The 22,758-nt window shown below is 36.3% G+C and overlaps 2 protein-coding genes across 2 annotated transcripts in view; both read left to right on the forward strand.

Annotated features, from left to right (window-relative positions):
• The window catches only part of nr2f6a (nuclear receptor subfamily 2, group F, member 6a), a 152,415-nt gene that overhangs the window by 103,738 nt on the left and 25,919 nt on the right, over positions 1–22,758 (forward strand). The window lies entirely within an intron of this gene.
• angptl4 (angiopoietin-like 4) lies at positions 15,873–21,770 on the forward strand. The gene is made up of 7 exons (XM_051132033.1): positions 15,873–16,467; positions 17,057–17,167; positions 17,375–17,465; positions 19,711–19,824; positions 19,924–20,019; positions 20,298–20,576; positions 20,663–21,770. Exons 1-7 carry the CDS (start codon positions 15,979–15,981, stop codon positions 20,845–20,847), a joined length of 1,365 nt encoding a protein of 454 aa, XP_050987990.1. The 5' UTR covers positions 15,873–15,978; the 3' UTR covers positions 20,848–21,770.

The raw sequence follows: 22,758 nt of genomic DNA on the forward strand, positions 1-22,758 counted from the left end.
ACAGTGAAGTAATAATAGCACATCTAACAGCACAAGAGTTCAGATGCAAAACCAGCTAAATGCAGTCTCGGTCAAAAATGAGATAATGATACTGAGTGAATGCTCCTGACACATAGTATACGTCCATCAAATACTTTTACTTCAAACTCGCTAAAATCCAGCCTCGGCCCAATTAGAAGTACCAGTACTTGCATAGAAACCTATACGAAGTAGCCAGAAAGAAATGCTCATTTTACAGAAAACCGTCAGATGGATTTAGAGGCTTTTCCATCTGAACTCCTCATATGTACGTGTATGTATATATATGTATATGTACACTGCTGTTCAAACGTTTGGAATCAGTACGATTTTTATTTATTTATTTTTTAAGTTTTATTTTATTTAATTAAAAATGTGGAAAGAAATGAAATTTTGTGAAATGTGATGTAAAATGTTTTTCTATTTTAATATACATTATATTCTAATTTATTTAGGTGGTCAAAGCTGCATTTTCAGCATCATTTCTTCAGTCACATGATCCCTCAGAAATCATTCTAATATGCTGATTTATATTCAGTGTCGGAAGCAGTAGTTAACATTTTTGAAACCTGTAAATCTTTTTTTAAGGACCTTTTGAGGAATCAAAAGTTAAAAAGAACAGCATTTATTTTAAATAGAAATATTTTCTAACAATATACACTACTGTTCAAAAGTTTGGGGTCAGTACATTTTTCTTTTTCTTTTTTGTTAAATAATAATACTTTTATTCAACAAGGATGTGTTAAATTGATAAAAAGTAATAGCAAATACTTATATTGTTAGAAAAAGCTCTGTTTTGAATAAATGGTGTTCTTATTAACTTTTGATAACTCAATAGATCCTGAAAAAAGATTCACAGATTCTAAAAAAATGTTAAGCAGCACAACTGTTATCAACATTGATAATAAATCAGCAGATTAGAATATGCTGTGACACTGAAGACTGGAGCAATAATGCTGGAAATTCAGCTTTGATCACAGAAATAAATTACATTTTAAAGTATTCTATTAAAATAGAAACCATTCTTTTATATTGTCAAAATATTTGAGCGTAAGAGACTTCTTTAAACAAACTTTACAGATGGGTGTGTATGTATATATATATATATATATATATATAATAGTTCAAATAATCTGAATACCATCTTTTTTATATATATATATATATATATATATATATACACAGTACTGTACAGTACTTAAATACAGTACTAAAAAATGGTTTAAAGTAAGTTATTTCTATTTTTGCTGTAGTGTGTCACATTTCCAAACATTCTGTTTTCCATTAATTGTAATAATCTAGTGAGATTTTTGTTTGCACAAGGAGTCTGACAACAGCCAGTGCTCCACACTGAGATCTCATCTCACCATCATCCAGTCTGTCTCTGGAATGACATGAAGAAACAGAAAAACTGAGACAGACTAAATCCAGAAGAACTGTGGCAACATCTCCAAGATGTTTCAAATAACCTACCTGCAAAGCTACCTGAAAAACTATGCAACACAGGGCAAAAGCTGCTTTAAACGCAAAGGATGGTCACATCAGATGCTTATTTATTTTAGTTAATGGAAGTTCATTGATAAAGAAAATCTATTTATGACATTGTTTTTGACAGCATCCTCATTTTATGTGCCTAACTGCCTATAAATTTTAACAGTACTCTAGCTTTGTAGGTATAGGACTCTTAAAGCATCTTGGAGATCTTCCCACAGTTCTTCTGGATTTAATCTGTCTCTGTTTTTTCTGTTTCTTAACACAGACTGGATTGAATGATGGAGAGATCAGATCTCTGTTTGCACAAGGAGTCTGACAACAGCCTGTGCTCCATACAAAAATCTCACTGGATTTATGTGATATATATATATATATATATATATATATATATACAGTAATCAACATTTGAAGTGGATCAAAATTTTTCATCAAAGTTGTCCTAAAACAAAAACAATACCCGTTCTTGTCTTAGGACAACTTTGATTAACTTTTTTGATCCACTTCAAATGTTGACTACTGTATATATACATACATAATAAACAGTTCAAATAATCTGAATACCGGCTACATTTAAAATGTATTACGCTTTTAAACCAACCCTAAAATTAAACATTATTCAAATAATTTAACAATAACAAAGAGTTGGTTTTCTAAGAAAGCTTGTACAGTAAAGAGCAGATCTTTTTTGGTTTGAAGTAGTCACAAAGACTTTTTACAAATCTTAATTCCAATCTCATTGCTATGTGATATGTAGTTATGTTTAGAGTAAAATTGCTTAAAATGCAATTGATTTATTTTTTATGTCCTTGTTAAAATAAGCGTGGTGTGTTTTGGATGTAGCTATATGACATTTTAAGTGGGTTTCACGAAATTTCTGTTGCTCCTGAAATGTTTAAGCCGCTGTTCATTGCATGTCCATGAGATGGCGCTATTGGCTGTAAGTAAGGCCTGTCACACAGATTATCAAGGTACTGTTAAGCAGTTGGTGTGTAGAAACGAGCTGTCTAACTGTGCGATCCTGCTATAAGAGCTAAACACATTTGCAGATGTTCAGGTCAGAGGTTCATGGTTTATTTACAGTTCTTATCCACCCCTCAGTGTATTATAAAATGAAACGTGTGCGTGTGGGACTCTTGAGCATCTGTGCTCACAGTCTTCACCTTTTACCTTCAATGCAGCAACATATTCTAATATAAATCCCAACAGCTCATATCCTATAGTTTATGTGACAGATTAGTTTACATTTCAAAACTCTCTTTGCTTGGGTCAATATCTTTCTTAATATTGAAATGAATTAGTAAATGGAACATGTCTTTTTCATAATTGTTTTCTTTCTTTGAATTCCAAGTATTGGGTTTATCCATGACATGTACAAACTAAGGGTGAATCAAATACAAGCCTCTGCTAATATTTGCTTAAAGGCAATAGCTGTTTAAGAGGACACTATTACACTATTTTGGACCTGCAGTGTTTTCTGACATTTACTTTATATTTTATTTTTCACCCACTTTATATTAAGTGGCCTTATACTATGTGATTATTTGATACAATGCACTTATTGTGTACGTACAAGTTTTTACATTGTAAAATACCTGCATGTTATTACATCTGTAATTAATTTCTGCAAATATAATTACATTTTAGACCCATCCCTTACACCTTAAACTATCCTTAAACCTACCTATACTACCAAACCTGTTTCTAACCTTACCCATATCCCACCTTAATAGCAGCAAAAGTGTTTTGCACTGCAACATCAACACAGTTACTACATTGCGCTTACTTTTTGCTGCAAGTACATAGTAGTTAAGACCACCTATTATTAAAATGGGACCAAAGCTAATCTCATCATCTAATACAAATTAAGCACGTGAAGCTACTTCCTAGAAACTTTTTTGAAAACTATGAACCGTAGTCTTAATAAAACAAATTCAAATCACCCTTACTCAGCTAAACTTGTCTGTTGCCTAATGACTGTTGCCCTAAAGGAGGAAAGTCAAAAGACATCAAAGTTTGCATTAAACTTCCTCCTACATCTGAAAAGAGGAACTGAGAGAAAATGGAGAGAAATTATTAAATTATTTCTTAATTTTACATATTGACAGTGATCTGACATGGAGATGTCTTCACAGGAGATACGTGCATGTTTACCCGGAGACAAATTCACCCCCATCTTGATGTCCCTGAGGTCTCATCTTTCTCTCAGGGGAAAAAAACAGGGGTGACTGTCGGACAAACACACCAGAGTTTGTGATTTGCAGTAAACACCCTCGTGGTGCACAATGAAGAAATAGGAAAAAGTAAACAACTGTTATTGAATTATTCAGTGCTGACAGATGAAGACCAGATCTTTTGTACTATCCCTTACCAAAAAGAAGTATACTTCAAGTTTATTTTATTAAGTATACTTAAGTAAAGTTCAAGTATATTTTTTAAGTATACTTTATGTAGTAAGTATACAAATATCAGCATACTAGTAGTATACTTTTCAGTTTACTACTTTTATACTCCTTGGGACTAAATTGGCCCACTTTCTAGTATATAAAAGTATACTTTTAAGTATACTTTAAGTATAACAGTAGTAAACTTTGAGTACACAACTAGTTTACATCTATGTTTTCAGTTTGTACTGCAAGTATACTAAAAGTGAACTAATAGGTATACTCATAGTTTACTAATTAAATACTTTTTTATGCACTTTTAGTACACTTTGAAGTAAAGTCTCAGTAAACTACAAGATTAGTAGTTTCATACTTTAATTATACTCGTAAGTTTTCTTTAAGTGAACTTTACATCATACTTTGAGTATAATACTACGCCCCAATGTTGTCTTTGTTTATAAAGCATTTTACAAGATTAAGATATCCAGGGAATTAACATAATTGGTTGAAAGTATCTAGGCCTCAAAACTAGATACACAAACCTCAAGAAGGGTGGCAATCAGCCAAATATTAAAAAGATTAGATCTGTATGTCACAGTACAACAAATAACTAACAATAATGACAAAACAACAACAAAAAACAGTTTAAATGAAGTCAGCAAACAGCAAAACAATAATCCTATAACAGTAACTGGATCATTTATTCATGCTGCAATGCATGCTGGGAACTTACAAAGCCTTAAAATTTCAACAATATGAAATTCTTTGCTCAGACAACTGTGTTTGACTAGTTGGGATAACATTAGTGTAATTTTATTGGTCTGACAAGGGTTTTTAGTTTTAAAAAAAATAGCATTTTTTAGTATTTGAGAAAATGTTTTGTAAAATGGAAAATATGTATTTGCATTTTTTACAGTGTGGAAGCATCTGTTTTCATTTCTTCGCTTGTGTTTTGGAAATTTTGTACAGAAGATGTGTAATAGCATCTCTCATGTATAACAATGAAAACAGATTCTCAGAGCACAAGTATAGCTCAAATACTTTTTCTAAGTATAAATCAAGTATACTTAAATGTCATTTTAAGTATATTTCTGATAAGTATATAAAGCACATTTCTGAGAAGTACATAAGAAGTAGACAGAAAGTATACTACTTTTTTTATTTTAAAAGAAGTATACTAATAGCACACTTCAATAAACTTCTTTTTCGTAAGGGATGTTATTTTTGACTATTAAACAGGCTTACGTAACAAATTCTGATTAACTTTTAATTCCTTTTTTTTGTACTGCTCTTCCCTTTTCCAAATGAACGTATGTCGTTAATGTAACAATCGTCCCTGACCTGTTACATCATAGACGCGTAACCTTTGTTCAATGTAAGTAGGGCAGCTGTGCCTCAACATCCGTTAAATAACATCACTGTGCCACTGGAGCGTTGAGTTTCACTTGGGTCAGTGAGCAGAGAGGTTTGACCCTTCTCTGTTTCCTTTGTGCTGAGAAGGCGCACATTTTAACGGTGCAGTACTACAGGAAACCAGAGTGATTTACTGCTGCTGGCTCCGTGACCGACCCTTGTTTATGATGTTCATTTTAAGTAGCAGAGGCCCCAAGGACAGTTTTAATCATTTTCACAGAGCACAGAAGGTTACTGCAGGACAAGCGACCTTTGACCTCAGCAAAAGTGCACAAAATTAGAGCACAAAAAAACAAATTGAGCAATCTCTCAAAATCACTATTTAATTCAAGTACATAATTAATTATAATTGGTTTGACTGTAAATAACTTTTTTGTACATTATATTATATTTCGGACACTCTTACTTGTTTACTTTTTTACTTTGATTAATTAATATAATCGCAAAATAAATTTGATAGTGAAAATACCCACAAAAGATTTTTAAAGCTATTTTTGTATTAAATGAGAACATATCAAGTAGACATTACAAATTGTAGCTTTAGCAAGAAATATTGTATTTGATTTAGCATAAAATTTATTACACATAAACATTTAGGCTGCAATGGCCTAACAAACTATGGAACCCAAAAGAAGATCATCTGAGAAACATCTCAGTATTTTTTGTTCATACAGTGAAAGTCACTGGTAACCAAAACAGCTTTGTTACCAACAGTCTTCAAAATACTTATTTTATGTTCCACCAAAGAAAGGTTTGAAATGACATGAGGGTGAGTAAATGATGACAGAATTTAACATTTTTGGGTGAACTATCCCTTTAATGTTTTTATTTTTATGTATTATTATTTTTAATAAAATGATACTTTAAATAAGAAACTAAATCTGCCAGCAGGTGGCGGTAAATGTCTATAAGAGTCATACATTTGATTCGTTCAAACGGCTGATTCATTCAGAAAATGAAGTAAATGGCTCTCTTAATGAATGGGCTTTTGAATCATTGATTCACACGATTAGTTCAAAATGTGGATTCATTCAAAATTCAAAAATTTAACAAAACACATAATATTGTGTTTAAAATTTAAAAATCACATTTAAGCTTGTGATAGATCAGGACAAAATCAACAATAGTGTCATATTGCTCCTGCTATATAAACAACAACTCATACAGGAGCAGTTTTGCCCCCAATATCTTGAATATTAGGGCATAACTGCATTTATGGAGTTGTTGCCCTGCATCATATTCATATACAGTATATTTCATATACAGTCAACTGTATGAAATATAAGATGACATACAGGTCTGAAAAATGTGTCACATTTTCCACAAAAATACTAATGAGCACAACTGTTTTTAACATTGATAATAAGAAGAAATGCTTCTTGAGACACTGGCTGCTAAAAACAGCTTTGTCGTCACAGTAATAAATTACACTTTAAAATAAAAAACAATATTACTGGTTTACTCCATTTTTAATCAAATAAATGCAGCTATTTCATATTATTGTACTGCATTTACTATAATGAGGAACGAAATGCACTGCTCTTTAGATGTACTTCCTGTTTTGTCTCAAGACGACAGAGGTATGTTTTTCACCAAGCAAAGCCAATAGAAGTGAAGCAAGGCAAAGTTCAAGGGCATTTCTGATGTTATGGTGAGCACGCTAAGATTGAGAACTACCAATCACAAACAAGCCTGATTAGACAATACATGGCCTTACAAAAAAGAAAAAGTGTAATCTACAATGCCAGTTTGTAGGAAAACAAGTTTGTTATCTATACTTTGCTGTTATTGCTTTAAAACACTGAGAGAAATCTAGCCTTTATGTAATGTAATAATAAATAAGTGTTGTTGTTATTTTGTTACTTAATGGTGTCTGCATATGTATGTCATATATCACTATGTCAATCACATGCTCTTTTGTTATTTGACACGTTAGCTTGCTTCCACTCAGTCTTTGTTTTGTTTTCAAGAATAGGTTACTAGAGACCAAAAGGAACATGACTGGGAACAAAGATCACAGTATTTCATTAACTGGCTGTCACATTAGGCAAAGCAGACAGCATGAACTCATGCATGAATCATCTGTCACTCTTGGCCTATTTTTTTCTCTTCTACGTGCTGTTTTTTGAAAATGGCAACTAACATGATTTTTAGTGGAAAAGTTCATGCTTACATGAAAATACCCCACAGATCATTTATTAAATCATTTTTAAAAATGCCTGTTTTGAGTGTAAGCAGAAACATGCTGGTTGTGTCTTCACAGCTCATTCCTCAAATACTGTTAAAAAAACATCTGTCTGATTTTGATTATCATCCCTATCGCACTGAAATCATGCATTTAAAAAAAAAATTGATATAGGGTTTTCTGCACATATTTGAGGCCAGTGACAGAAGGCGGCCGTCAAAGTTCTCTTTCATGTCTTATTGCGCTTAAACTGTCAAATACACAAGTTTATGTTAAAAACACATGAGTTACAAAAACAGTCGGTCATGTCTGTGAATTTAAACAGCTGGGAAAGAAACTGCATGTTTATATTAGATCAGTGTGGGAGCAGCATACTATACAGTAAATAAATCAATAAATCCGGGACTCTAAATAGTGTTCTTTGCTCGTCTGTGCAGCCAACGACAGAACAGTTAGCATGCTTTGCTTGAATGTTTGTCAAAGCGCTAGAACCTGTATACTTGCGAAAACAAAATGGCAGCGCCACGGGTGGAGACATGCTGATTAAAGGAGAAGTCCACTTCCAGAACAATTTACAAACAATTTACTCACCCCTTTGTCATCCAAGATGTTCATGTCTTTTTGTCTTCAGTCGTAAAGAAATTATGGTTTTTGAGGAAAACATTTTGAATTAATATTTTCTGTTTCTTACAGCATTACAATTTTGTCTTGCTTGTAGTGTGATCAACATTTGTATAAGCATTAGATGTGTTAGGGAAGTAACACGTAACATTTTAATTAAATTTTGCTAAAATGAACAAAATGACTCGTTCATCGTCCATCACTACTACGAATCACGTGTAAGTTCATCGTCTGTGTATTGAGTATGGCAAAAAACTCTTGACAAGGGGGTGAGTAAATTATTTGTGAACTGTTGTTCTGGAAGTGGAGTTCTCCTTTAAGCGGCTGTAATATTATAATAAGTTCCCCTTTCTGTGTCACAGGGGAAGCAAATCTGAGAAGTTCATTTTTTCAAATGCTTGTAGAAAACGGCTGTCCAAAAGAAAATTTACTGGATTGTTCTTTTTCATGTTTTCTGGATTGGTAGATGCACTGGGGACCTGATTCTAGCGCTTAAACATGGAAAAAGTCAGATTCTCCTTATGTGTTACCTTTAAATGGGACGGCCTAGCTTATGTAAAATTGCTCTTGTCACATAGCAAGTAGGACAGCTGCAGTTTACAAGTGAGTTTATGAGTTTACAGTTTGAAAGAGTCTTGGAAATGAGACGGTCTTTGTTGCCCGCTGTGACGGATTTGGTCTTGAAATGCAGCGTTCAAGGATGCAATCCCTGAACTGGGACACGTCTTGTGTTTTTGTAAGTCATAGAATCATTAACTGATTCACTGATTTATTCATTAACAAATCTCCACTACTTTGTATGACTACCTTATAAGACATCATGATTTATCCCACCAAAGATTTGTTTGGAACTATTATGGTTGGCAGTTCAGCAAGTGTACAGATATAGAAACATAGTATCTTTAATAAAGAAGCAGCAGAAATTCATTAGATGTCACATTGGACTGAAGTTTCTTTGGTTCCCTGAAAAAGGCACCAACGTGTGAGGCACATTTTCTGTACATCACATCCAGCTCTGACAGAGTTAAACATCTTTCCGCTTCTGGAATATGTATAGACATGTGGCATATCATCTTTGCAGATCATGGAAAAATGCACTGTCTGCATGCTGTTTTCTGTTTGTTTTGCCTTAGGGGATAAAAGGTTAACAATTCCCTAATGTTGCTTACTTTTACAATTCACAGGGGGTTGCCTATAGCAGATGTTCTGAAAGTTAAATGGAAAGTGTTTTATAACATGTTGAACTCCAATCAAACTTAACAGGAATGTTACATGACGGGTCGCAACCTGATTCTAGAGCTGACAGGGCATCCAGGGGTGAATTTGCAAGAGAAATTATACTGTTTACAGATACACAAAGCATTAATCTGGCAAACTGAACATGAAACGTTGGCTCATGAAAAAAGCAAACGATTTAAGTGACATATAACACAATATGTGTGTTCCTTTACTCAGAGGCATTAAGTGTTGCACTAGAAATGACTGGTTAAAACTGGTTCTGTGAGCATTGTCTTAAAGAAAATCCTGTGTCAAAAGGCCTATGGTTTGTTTTTTAAAGAGAGAGGAGAAGTGAAACTTGCATAAAAAAGGCATCTTGCCTAATGCATGACTAAATGTCTGGGGTGAGTAAATGAACATCAGCTTTGTTAAAACGCAACTGTGCTGAGAGCATCAAATTTAATAGAAAAAAATTAAATTAAATGCATCTTGACAATCAGCATATGACTATCTTCCCCCAACGTGCCAGTATATTGTTGTTGTTGTTCAAATCATAAATTAAAAAAAGAACTGTTGTCTACAATCAATAATATGGTCCTGTGCACAAATTGTATGGATCAATATCAGTGCACACAGATGAAAACTGTTAAGACATTTATGCATCTGCAAAGTATGTACATCCTGTCCGTTCCAAATCTCACAAGTTTAACAGATTCAGCTATGCACCATGCATACTTCAGCCTGAATGACTATACAAGACTGCATTTTAAGTCAGGTTGTCTCTGATCTTTGCAAGATCTGAATGAATGCTTAACCAAAATAACAGCATAACTGAGAGGGCACCAGGAATATCAGTTGCCGGCAGGAGTTCAGAACGTGAATAAGCGACAGCTGCTGCATCTTGTCATATCAGAGTGTCATATTAAACTAACCTGATGGTGCCAAGCCGCTGTCCGCTGCTGATTAATCAGACTGAGGCTGTAGCTGTTGATTGAGACACAACATTACACACTTGCTGCCCCGATTAAGCCATCTGACATTTGACATAACAGATATGTATTCATATATTCTACAAGGCAAAATTCATAGGCATTTAGTGATGCTCAAGAAGGAAACACAATGCATTAAGAGCCAGAGGGTGTAAACTTTTGAACAGGATGATGATGTGTAAATTTGTCTCAATTGTCCTCAAGGATCTCAAAATCATACAGTCACTGTTGGAAAGAGTTTGCATATACAAAAGATGCTGGAAAACCAAAGAATATATCAAAGAATATATTCAGGCAGTTGAACGGCTCAGGACAAACAAGGGACTCATGAGCAACATTGACAAAACATAAAAACAGTCATGGATCATCCAGGAAACAACGCACGGTATTAACTTGGTAAACGGGGTCATCTGTTACAAATTCAGTTATTATTTTGTCTTGTGGATTACATATAAACATCTCTTACACTGTAAAAAAAACCACACAATTTGTTGAGTCAACTTAAATTAATTTGTTCCCCTTAAGTTCAGTCAACTCAAATAGGTTTAGTCAACTTGAAATGTTAAGTTGTACTAAGTGACAACTTAGATATTTAAGTTGACTAAACAAAAAATTTGGTTTGTTAAACTTAAAAGCTGGGTTTGTTACCCAGCTGCCTTAAAATCTAAGTTGTCACTTAGTACAACTTAACATTTCAAGTTGACTAAACTTTTTAAATATAACTGATTGAAATAAACTTTCATAAATAAATATTAAGGCAGTCAGGTAACAAATTATTTTAAGTTGATTCAACAAATTGTTTTTTACAGTGTGTGTGAAATAGCTTATTCAGGAAAGTACTAAATACAAAATAACATGCAATTTTTATGATACCTCGTTATTTTGTTAAAATTATTAATATTTATTATTACTTATTAACCCTTTAACTGTCACTGTCCCCTCTGTGGGGCACCTAAGTTTACTTCACCATATTACAAATAAATCATAATCTAATCATGACAAACTCTGCATCGTTGGAAAGGTCTACGACTCCTAAATAGATATTTTACCATATTTTTGTGTTACAAATTACGTAGGAAAAGCAATATATTAATATAAGTCAAGAGTTCTGACCTTTGTCACAAAAGACTTTCTTCAATGCCTTTTTCCCTATAACGTTTTAGAAATCATAAGAAATTATATATCAGTTAAAAACTTAAAATCTCAAAATTCATCCTTTGAAAGGCATTTTGAAATCAGACATTGCATTACCATAGAAAGTGTACATTAAAATCATATTACAAAATGTTTTCATTCATGAATTATACAAATTTAAGTCTGGATAGTGCATTTTTATGTCTGTGTTCAAAAATGGGAGTGACAGTTAAAAGGTTAACATTATTTAGCATATTCTGCAAGTGTTATGTAAACTTATGAGCACAACTGTATATAGGTGTGTGTGTGACTGTGTATCTCAGTTTCTTATATAAGCAAAATGAAAAGGAAACACAACACAATAGCTTCTTATAGAGTTTGGTTTTGTGCAGGTACAGAAAGCACATCCGAGAAAATATTCACAGCAGGCCATTTTTACCCTATAGGTGTTCTAACCAGACAGGAAATGTGTTACTTCCACTGGTGATCAAGGCCATGCACTGATCTGCAAGATTTGGACCGAGGGACGCTAACCTCTATATTTGACCACAAGGAGGCGGAAGAACGTTCTCTGGATGGTCCCAAAACACTCTTCTTTCAAACACGTACACTGCTGAATACATGCCCAGATGTGGTTTAGTGTCCACCCAGAACAAACTGTTCTGCAGTTGTGGAGCTCTGCTCTGAGCAAATAAGTTTCATTTTCAGTAACAGTTACATTTTAATGAATCTATTCATTGTTTCTTCATTTTTCATTTCATTTTTATCAAGCATGTGTTATACATACATAAATAAGGCCACTTTACCAGGTGAAGTTACAAGTCAAACATGGTTTCACACAGTCTTCAACATCACACTCACATAAAAACCACAAACCCTATATGCAGAAGAGGATAACCACACTATGACAGTACAAATCTTATGACTGAAATCAAATCACTTACATAACCATAGCACAGTATGGTTCCAGTTTACACCACCATCCCTGTTAAACATCCTATTCATCAAAGTTTCCACAAAAATATTAAGCAGCTGTTTTTAACAATGATAATCGCAAGAAATTTTCTTGAGCAGCAAATCAGCATATTAGAATGATTTCTGAAGGATCACGTGACACTGAAGACTGGAGTAATGATGCTGACAATTTATCTTTGCGTGACAGAAATAAATAACATTTTAAAAGTAGAAAACGGTTATTTCAAATATATCTTTATAATATTTCACAACACTGTTTTTACTGTATTTTAAATGCAGCATGACCGACGTGCTCATACGCCAGTGTTCACTGTGGATGCGAGCTGTGAATAACCCACAAAAGAATTTCCTGTAATACAGTCCAATGACTAAAAAAGCAAAACAGGTTGTGTTAAACCTGAGTCACAGATACAGTTTATAAAAGGGCGTCCACTATTATGATGCAATCATCAAGAGATATCTCCTAAACTGAAGCTGGAATGTACATGTAAAAATACTGTACTGTACTGTACAGTTCAGCATCACTTATTGGAAACCAAAATGGTTTGTATATATACAGAAGAATGAAAATAGTCACAAGTCCATCATGTGACAGCTATCAAGGGCATGATTTATTTGTTGTCAACTAAACCAAGACCTCAGTAATGCTTTTGGTAACCAGTGTTTACTAAAACCTAATTGTATTATAACTTCCTCAAGTTTAGCACTTATATTATTTCGACAGTGATTCCGCTAACGTCTATAGCTTATGCACCTACAGCGCCTCTTTCGCAAAAATCTTCTGTGATGCAGATGTTGCGCATTTAGAATGTGGGTAAAAGGTCATAACGCTGGGAGTGACACCACATTTGAGTAAAAAAAAATGCAGCTGTTCCTTTGGTTCCGGTAGCGTGATTCGGGCGGATGACTAACTGCTGTCATCAGTGTTTCTGGGAAACTCACAGACAGGGCAGATACTGAATATCCCTATCATTCAAATGCTAATGATCCTCTTCAGGGCTACTCAGCATCTGAAAAGACTTCAGCTGTAGGAGAGATGCACATACGCACTTCATGCGTACATTAAAATGTCATGCTAAATGTTCTGACATTCTGTCATTTAAGATATCATTCTCTGTCTTTTTTGTTGTATTAACCAAACATGCAGACAAAATAAGTGTCAAAACAATGACGTTATTTGTGATTCAATTAAAGCAATTCACCAAAAGGCGTGCATGCTATTATGGGACCAGCTGAAACAACTGAATAAGTGTTTGTTTTATTGTTTGCTGCACGTCATTGGTATTAAGAAGCAAGCACACCCTGAGAGTTGGTTTACAAGGAATGGGAATACAAAATGCTTTGTCGATCCATCATTAATCGTGAAACGCCCTTTAGGCTTGAAATTTAAGTGAAGTGTTTTCTAGCCGCATCACATTATAGCATTACACAGGCATTTAAGAGCATTTAATCATTTGCATGACGTTTTCTGCACAGTTTTGAGTTGCACATTACTCAAACATTTGGGGTCAGCAAAAAAGCCTCTTATGCTCACTAAGACTGTTTAAAATAACTTCTATTTCAACATACTTTTAAATGTACTGTATTCCTGTAACGGTAAAGTTCAGCAGCCATTACTCCAGTCTTCAGTGTCACATGATTCTTCAGAAATCATATGCTGACTGATGAAACATTTTTTACTATTGCTAATGCTACAACAGCTATGCTTAATATTTTTTGTGGAAACCATAATACATTTTTACAGGATTCTTTGATCATTAGACAGTTCAAGAGAACAGCATAGATTTCTTTTGTCATGTTTGATCAATTTAAAGGATTAGTTCACTTCCAGAATTAAAAATTCCTTATAATTTACTCACCCCATGTCATCCAAGATGTTCATGTCTTTCTTTCTTCAGCTGAAAAGAAATGAAGGTTTTTGAGGAAAACATTACAGGATTGCTCAATGGTGCCCAATGGGTTGAAGGTCCAAACTGCAGTTTCAACGAGGCTTCAATGGGCTCTACACGATCCCAGCCAAGGAATAAGGATCTTATAGCAAAACGATCTATCATTTTCTAATAAAAATTTAATGTATATACTTTTTAACCACAAAAACTCGTCTTGCACTAGCTCAACCTCAGGCATTTCGCAGTCACGTCGGAAAGGTCACACATGGCGTAGGTGGAAGTACCGACCCACTCATTGGCTCCCATTCAAGTCCACTATATTGAGAAAAATCCTGGAATGTTTTCCTCAAAATCCTTATTCTTTTCAACTGAAGAAAGACAGACATGAACATCTTCGATGACATAGGAGTGAGTAAATTATCAGGAAGTTTTTATTCTGGAAGTGAACTAATCCTTTAATGCATCCATGCGAATAAAAGTATTAATTACCTGACCCTAAAACATTTAAAGGATAGTGTACACAGTCATTCATGCAAGTCAGCTCAATTAGACATATAATTTGAGACGTGACTAACGTCACAAACAATCAAGTCCTGGCTTCTGTTCCATTTCCAAATACCACTTCAAATCCTGTTTTGACCATGTCTGCAAAGTACACTGTAAAAACAAGCAAATCTCTCTCTGAAAAACACGAAAAGCTCTCGAAAGCTGAGAGGTAAACTCTGTAACATTTGTACTTTGATATCACCCCTTGGAATAAACACCTAGTCCTTTGTATCACGAGACAAAACAGGAGTATTGCTTTTCTATGGGAGAGGCAAACTCATAAGCATCACCTGAAGAGGTAACCGAGTGTAGTCTTTAGAAACTGCCAGTGAATGCTGGCTTTCTGTGAGCGTGAACTTTCCCCTAATTCTCACACTGGAACAGACCACCTCAGACCACAGCGCTCAGCTGCGGCACGTTCACCTCGTCTCTCCGCACAAAGCCTCTGCAGCAGTAATGACTTAATAATGGGAAAACCCCAGTGTCTATTCACACCAATTTAACTGTAGTTTCTCTTTAAACCACAGTATTTCTATATGTAGTTTTCTATGCAGTGCATAATGTATAAATGTCCACTATTTGGACATTAAACAGGCAGGACGCACCAAACTGAAATCCTTCACATTTGATTTGTAAGATGCAATATGTCCTTCACACCTCAACGGTCTCAGTAGTACCACTTGTGGGAATGTAACAAAAATGTTAATATGAATATAATTAATCAGTGAAACCACTGACTAAAAGTCAATACAAGTATGCATACAAACATAAGGTTGTAAGTGTAGGTTGTAAACACACACTCAAGTTTAATTAAATCTTAAAAAAAAAAAAATATTTCAACAGGCTTTCTGGTTGCAACCAGGTCCATTCTTACATCATGGTCCACATTTGAAGCAAATATACGGTTAAGGGGGAGGAGGTTGAAACCTGAGCAGACTCACACACTCCCTCCAGATGGCCAACCAATCAAAGCACTCTAGACGGCTCAGAAAGGGTATAAAAACAAGTTAGCCTTTCAACAGCATGAGCCTGTGCTCTTGAGAATACTGCGACAGCGAACCGGTCTCTACAACAAGTTAGACTAACCAGACAACAACAGACATAAAACAAGCAAGATGAAAGTACCACTGGCAAATCTGCTATGCATCACAGTCCTGGCGAGCTCCGGGACGAGCTTCCCGCTGGAAAAGAGAGGAGCTGCTACTGGAAAAGAGAAGAGAGTTCAGTATGCAGCATGGGATGATGTGAATGTGCTTGCACATGGGTTGCTGCAGCTAGGTCAGGGTCTTAAGGAGCATGTGGACAAGACCAAAGGCCAAGTGAGAGACATCACCATCAAGATGAAGGTCTTCAACGTCACCATATCCGAGCTTAGCAAGCTGACCCAACGGCTTCAAGAAGACAGCGAGGCGTTGAAAGCAAAAGCCCAGAGTTTTGAAGAACGTGAGAACCTGGTCCTAAACGTGTCCATGGATCTGCGGGAGAAGACAGAGCAGCTGCTCAAAGACAGGAAGAAGGACCATGAGAGGATGAATAAGCTGGAAGAAAAAGTAGATGGCTTGATGCAGGGAGAGGGAAACTACAGCGATGCCCGAACCATTCAGGTAGGAGAAAAACCTACAGGGCTAATAGAAAGTGAAACATATCTGCCTGACATGCATTGTAATGTTTTGTTGTGCATATGTTAAAATCATATTCTAAATACTGAAATCAAGTGGTTTTTGTGGTTAAAAAAAAAAAAAAAACACTCAATAGACCACTACACAGCACAGGAGCCACGCGTGTGGGCGTGAACGCTGTTTCATGGCTTGAACCCAGAGCCGTGTAGTACGTGCAAGGTAGCAGCTGTCCAGACAAAGAAAAATGACATAGCCTACTGACCTCCTGGAAAGTTGGAAGCGTGTTTACCTTCTCCCCTTAATAGATGTCTCAGCAAAATAAAACAAGCTTAACAGAACCTTAAGTGTTTCATACGCACGCAGATTTTTTTTTAACGAGTTCATGCTACTGTTACATAACGATGAACAAAAGTACAACTGTGACGATTTAAAAGATTATACAAGACCGGTTAAACAGGAAAATATGAACTTAAATTGTCCACAACAACATGTTTTTCGTTGCGGTCTGCTGAGGTTTGGAAAAGGTGATGTTTTGAATTTGTATAAACTGACCGCAACATATTTCTGATTTCAGTGGATGCTGGAGGCGCAAAATAAACGTATCGATGAGCTGGTCGAGCGCATCAAGCAGCAGCAAGAAAAATTGGATAAACAAAATGTTCGCATTCGGACCCTACAAAACCAGGTAAGGATCCCAACAAACATGAGACGTCCACCCGACGTCCAGATCATGTCTATATTCCGACAAAGACGTTGAAATGACGTCGTTTGGACGTCGTTTGCTCAGTGGGATAATGCAATAAAAAATATAATATAGCTGTTAAGTAGAGTTGAATCAATATTAAGTCTACGACTGCAAACTTACCTGTAATATGCATGTGTTGTGCACTAGATTCTTATGAAAAGCGAGCGGTCTTCTCTCAAACGAAAGGAGGATGATGTTCATCTGAACGCGAGTTCTGAACAGCGAGATTCACCTGTTGGTAAGTCAGTTGACCATGCTATACCTTTATAATTAAAAGCTAAGATGTGTCCATTATGTATTTTTAAAACATATAATAATATATGACCCTAAACCACAAAAGTAGTTCTAAGTAGCACGGGTATATTTGTAGCAATAGCCAAAAATACACTGTACGCGTTAAAATGATCGATTTTTCTTTCATGCCATAAATCATTAGGATATTAAGATCATGTTTCATGAGGATATTTTAAAAACGTCCTACCGTACATATATCAAAACTTAATTTTTAATTAGTGATATGCATTGCTAAGAGCTTTAAAGGTGATTTTCATCCTCAGATTCAAGATTTTCAAATAGTTGTATGTCAAATATTGTTCTATCCTAACAAACCGTACATCAATGGAAAGCTTTATTCAGCATTCAGATGATATATAAATAAAAAAAAGACCCTTATGACTGGTTTTGTGGTGTAGGGTAGTGTCAAAAGGTGTTTCGATAAACACAAAAATTACTTTACAAAAATTACTATATCCTGGCAAAAAGAAGTCAAATTGGTACATCCACACATGTACGAATAGACCATCTCTGCCTTGTTACACATAATCCTCTCTGGTAATTCAAACACCCACACATACACTAATTGCATCTATACTGAAAGAAAAAAAACATGCTGAGACTTGTACCACTTGTTTTGCTCCTTTAGTGAGTTTATGTGCAACAAAATGTTTTGGAACATGTCCAGTTAGAATAAAGATCTTGAAAACATATTGTAAATGTCTTGTGGAAACAAGACTCCAAATTTCATACATTTAACTGAGGATTTTATGAACGTGTGTGTGCGAGGGTTGGAAATTACACGTTTACGAGAAAACTCCATTTCGGAGCAACGGCAGTCTCTAAGTAGGTGAAAGGTGAACCTAGCAAAAACACATGGGCCTGAACAGTCATCCAAACGAACACAATAAAGCCTCTCATGGCGAGTTCTGACATCAGTGGGATCCAAAGAATGCTTTAAAAGAAACAGTTTCTCTGGACGCCTTCCAATTGTGTGAGAGTTCACCAGTCTCGGACTGCGTTAACTCAGGGTCACAAGCATGCAGAGATTTGTTTCAAATCTGGCCAAGAGCAAAGGGAGGGCTTATTTTTTCAGATATAGTATATCCTGCACCTTTGATTAGATTTCCTGGCTCTAATCCAGTGAAAACCATGCACAGAGTGCATATTTTTGGACCGTGAACTTTATACAGATTTTCCCTGTCGTGTGGAGAACACTCCAAAAACCACGTCATTTCACTCAGAAAATGCGTAACCTTTACCCTAGATCTGTCAGAGCCAGACTATCCCCCTCAAACCCCCCTGCCGCTACTCATCTCCACAGACCACCCTTTTTATTGCAGTCAATGAGAAGTGTGCCAGACTAAAGAAGACCACTTCACCTAATACCATATTCATTGACCCTTTAAGTCTTTTAGATCTGCTGCATTATTTGTGTTTTTTATTTAAGTGTGTATGTATATAGATAGGTAGATAGATATAGATAAATGTGTAACAAATTATTTTTTTATTATTATTACCAGTTAAAGTAGGGCATCCAACTTTTAACAGGACAGACAGTGCCAGATTTTTTTTTGTTGGCATCTGACTCGCATCCCACATAGTCCCTCGAGGGCCTGTGCGGTTGCTCCTCAAATAGCAGCAGCCCCAGCATTCCCGGATCACTCGCTGTCCATGCATTGTGATGTCAGCAGAGGGGTGCTGTGCACGTGAAGGAGGCATGGAGGGCTGGACTAAAGGGGGGCAGGGAGGAAGGAATGCTTATAGATCTACTGAGGGACGTCTGTGCTTGGGAACTGGGGGAAAGGTCATGTTTACACCCTCAATTGTTTCAGCCAGGTCAGAATTCACATATGGAACTGCCTTTGTTGGGCAGATGTTTGCTACATAGATGTATGCCAGTGTGTATTACACTGAATGCTCTTTTGGACCATTGTGACTTTTGTTTAATAACAACACGTCAGATGATTTGGACTATTGCCCTGTAGTTCAAAACAAACTCCATGTTGGCTTTCGGGTTCTTGGGTGACACGTTCAAGGCTCTTTGTTTGAGATAAGGTTTAGTTCACCGTTAAACAATTGAGATAAACAACCCGGACGTGTGAGCAATTTCCATTCAGTGCCAACTTTCAAATCCTTGTTTGGATACATGCTTGGTTAAAGGTCATTTGCAGACATGTGAACGTTTGTGGTGTTTTTGTGTCTTTCAGCTATGGCGTCTGACTGTCATGAGTTGTTCCTGAGAGGTGAGACTACAAGCGGCCTGTACACCATCCAGCCAGCTGACTCAGAGCCTTTTGAGGTCTTCTGCGAAATGACACCCGGTAAGTGGCGCACAAAAATCATAGGCTTAGGCTTATTGGTTCTCCTCATCCCCCAAAATGTCACATCTTATAATCCTCGTTTTGTGCGTTTATTCATAGAAGGAGGATGGACAGTCATCCAGAGGCGCCAAGATGGATCTGTAGACTTCGACCAACTTTGGCAGGCCTACCAGACTGGCTTTGGGAGCCTAAATGGTAAGAATCCAATGTGAACTGACTCTGTTTTGCATGTGAGCAAATAGCCACTTCTGTCAGTACACTTTGATTAAGGCGAAGTGATTTACCCACTAATAAGGGTTGTGAAGTGGCAGATTAAGAATAGAGGATCAGATCAATCCTGGCTGGAGAGGAAACATAGTCAAATCCTGTATCCCTAAAGCCCTTAAGTGATTTAAATGCAAAGTGATTAAATCTCCTGACCTATTCCGAGACTAGAGTACATGTCTTCTAAATATGCTTGAATTTGCTTTCAGGTGAGTTCTGGCTCGGCCTAGAGAAGATCCATTCTGTGTCCAAAGGTGGCAACCACATCCTCAAGGTGCAGTTCTCCGACTGGATGGATGAGGTTCAGAGCATCAACTACCCTTTCCGCCTGAATGGCGAGGAAAGCAACTATTCCTTGCGCATTCTCGGAAGTCCCGCTGGGAACCTGGAGAGCTCTCTGTCCACCGAAACATCTGCGGTTCCCTTCTCCACCCGCGACAAAGACAACGACCAGAAGAATGACCTCAACTGTGCCAAACAGCTATCAGGTAACATCACAATGCAATGAGCCATAAAAGATTTTTTCTATCTGGGTGGTTGTGGTTCTAATCAGTTTCTATTTTTGGTTTTCCAGGTGGTTGGTGGTTTAGCAATTGCGGTCGCTCGAATTTAAACGGCAGGTATTTTGTTACTCCTGCACCAAAGCAAAGGCACCAGAGAAAACAAGGAGTGTTCTGGAAGACCTGGCGCGGCCGCTACTACCCGCTGAAAACCACCACCATGATGATCGCACCCGCCGAGATCGAAAACAAGTCATAGAGGACCTCTGCTGAGATCTGAACCAATGATATGGGTGGAGAAACCACCGTTCGTTACCTGCCAAACTAACATACTGGTGCTGAAAAGGTCTAAAGCTCTAGTAGGAGTGTCTTCTAATTGTTTGTCAGAACAGACAAAGTCTGATTCACGAATGTGGTGGACACTTAAATCCCAGTCTGCACAAAAATAGGCTCTTTTATTTAGAACTAAATGTGCCTGGAGCTCTGCAAGCGGCAGCGTGTTTTTATATGGTGCAGGCCACTGTAAGGATCTGCTACATGTTTAGACAAATCTGGCAGGGTGACGTCAAAAGACCTGATGGTTCAGCACCACTGCAAGCACTTTCCAAAGCTAAAAAACTTGGGGAAGATAAGAACCTAGCCACTAAAATACGGACCAAATAAGCTATGAGCCAGTACTTTTAAGAATGCTTATTCTAAGGCACTGTTTATCTTAAGGCATTATCCACAGACAAAGACATGCCTCGAACATTGAACGTCCATTGCCTGTCAATTCACTTCAAGTATCTCAAGTGTAAGTTCTTTTCTGATACGCACACGCTGTCTTTTCTTTTTTTAAAGCTTAAATGATCTGAGACTACTTGTGTAGTTTCCTGTTTTGAAATCAAACAAGGAGTTTCTGTGGAGATTCATTTTCTCAGTCACATTGACTGCCTTTATATGTCTATAGATGTCGCTTCTCTGTAAATGACAGAAGTATATGTTTTCTTCATAGCATTACAGCTGTACTCTTGCCAACTTTAAAAGGTCATGCTCTGATTTCCGTATTATTTAAATGTTGTACAAAAAATCATTATGTATTTCTTTATCTTTTTGCTTATAATTTATGTTTTCCAAGAAGTAAAGCATTTTGTTATTGTTTTTATAAAAAAAATGTTTGGTCTTGAAGAGACCAATAAAGACTGATTTTATTTAAAAAACTGTTGGTGTCATTGAACTTCTTGCTTTAAACACAAACGGTAGATCAGTGTGAAGTGCTAAGCAGATGTATGCAGCTCCTATCAGACCTGAGGGTTAAGTGCATCTACATGCTCATGAGACGGCAGGTGATGTTGGAATGTCCTGACGGTGCTCAAGCTTGCACAGTGCCCTAGAGACAAGAAATATAACTAATATAATCAAGCAGATGGGTGCAAATATAAGTCACGCATACAGTTGAATGGCTGTTACTTCAAAAACAGTCAAAAACAAGTTTTTTTAGTCTAAATTAAATTAAAAATGACTATGTCCTTGAATGTTCCCACAGGAGTGGTGCCATATGCTCTTAACCACACGTGAACCTTACTTAGCGGAAATCAGCTTATTCTTCTCGACTTTAAGTAACTAAAGTTGCACTGGCTTCCGAGTGTCACACTCAGTGTTTCACACCTGAGAGAAATTCTTAACGTGCCAAATCGTCACTAATGTGCTTTCAGTTGCTTACTTTCAGATGAGTTTAGCGTATTTAACAGTCAAACGGTTTAAGAGAAGAAAGTCTTATCACCTTTGAAAGAAAGTTATCTTTTCAGCTGTGTACATACACAGAAACAAATTGAAATGTGTTTAGGAACTACATTTGAAATCCTGCTTTGCAATAAATACAGATGCTTTTGACCTTTACAGGCTTAAAGGCAACAAGATTACGCACTTTATATTGACAAAGGCATACGAATTGCCACATGTCAAATGGGAGGTCACTACATATGCTTCTTTTATGTACAGTACATGGGCGTTATTAAGAGCATTACATTCAACTGAAAACTAGGCCATTGCACAAACATAAAGACATGTTTCATTATATAACAGCCATAATGTGTCTTAAAGTTTCGTTCAACAGTCATCCGGTCTATGAATGCAGTTAATGTATTGTTACTGTGTTAAGACCCGCTGGAGCAGAACATTACCGGGAAAA

The sequence above is a fragment of the Labeo rohita genome, chromosome 2 (assembly GCF_022985175.1).
Source record: "Labeo rohita strain BAU-BD-2019 chromosome 2, IGBB_LRoh.1.0, whole genome shotgun sequence".
NCBI classification, from domain to species: Eukaryota; Metazoa; Chordata; class Actinopteri; order Cypriniformes; family Cyprinidae; genus Labeo; species Labeo rohita.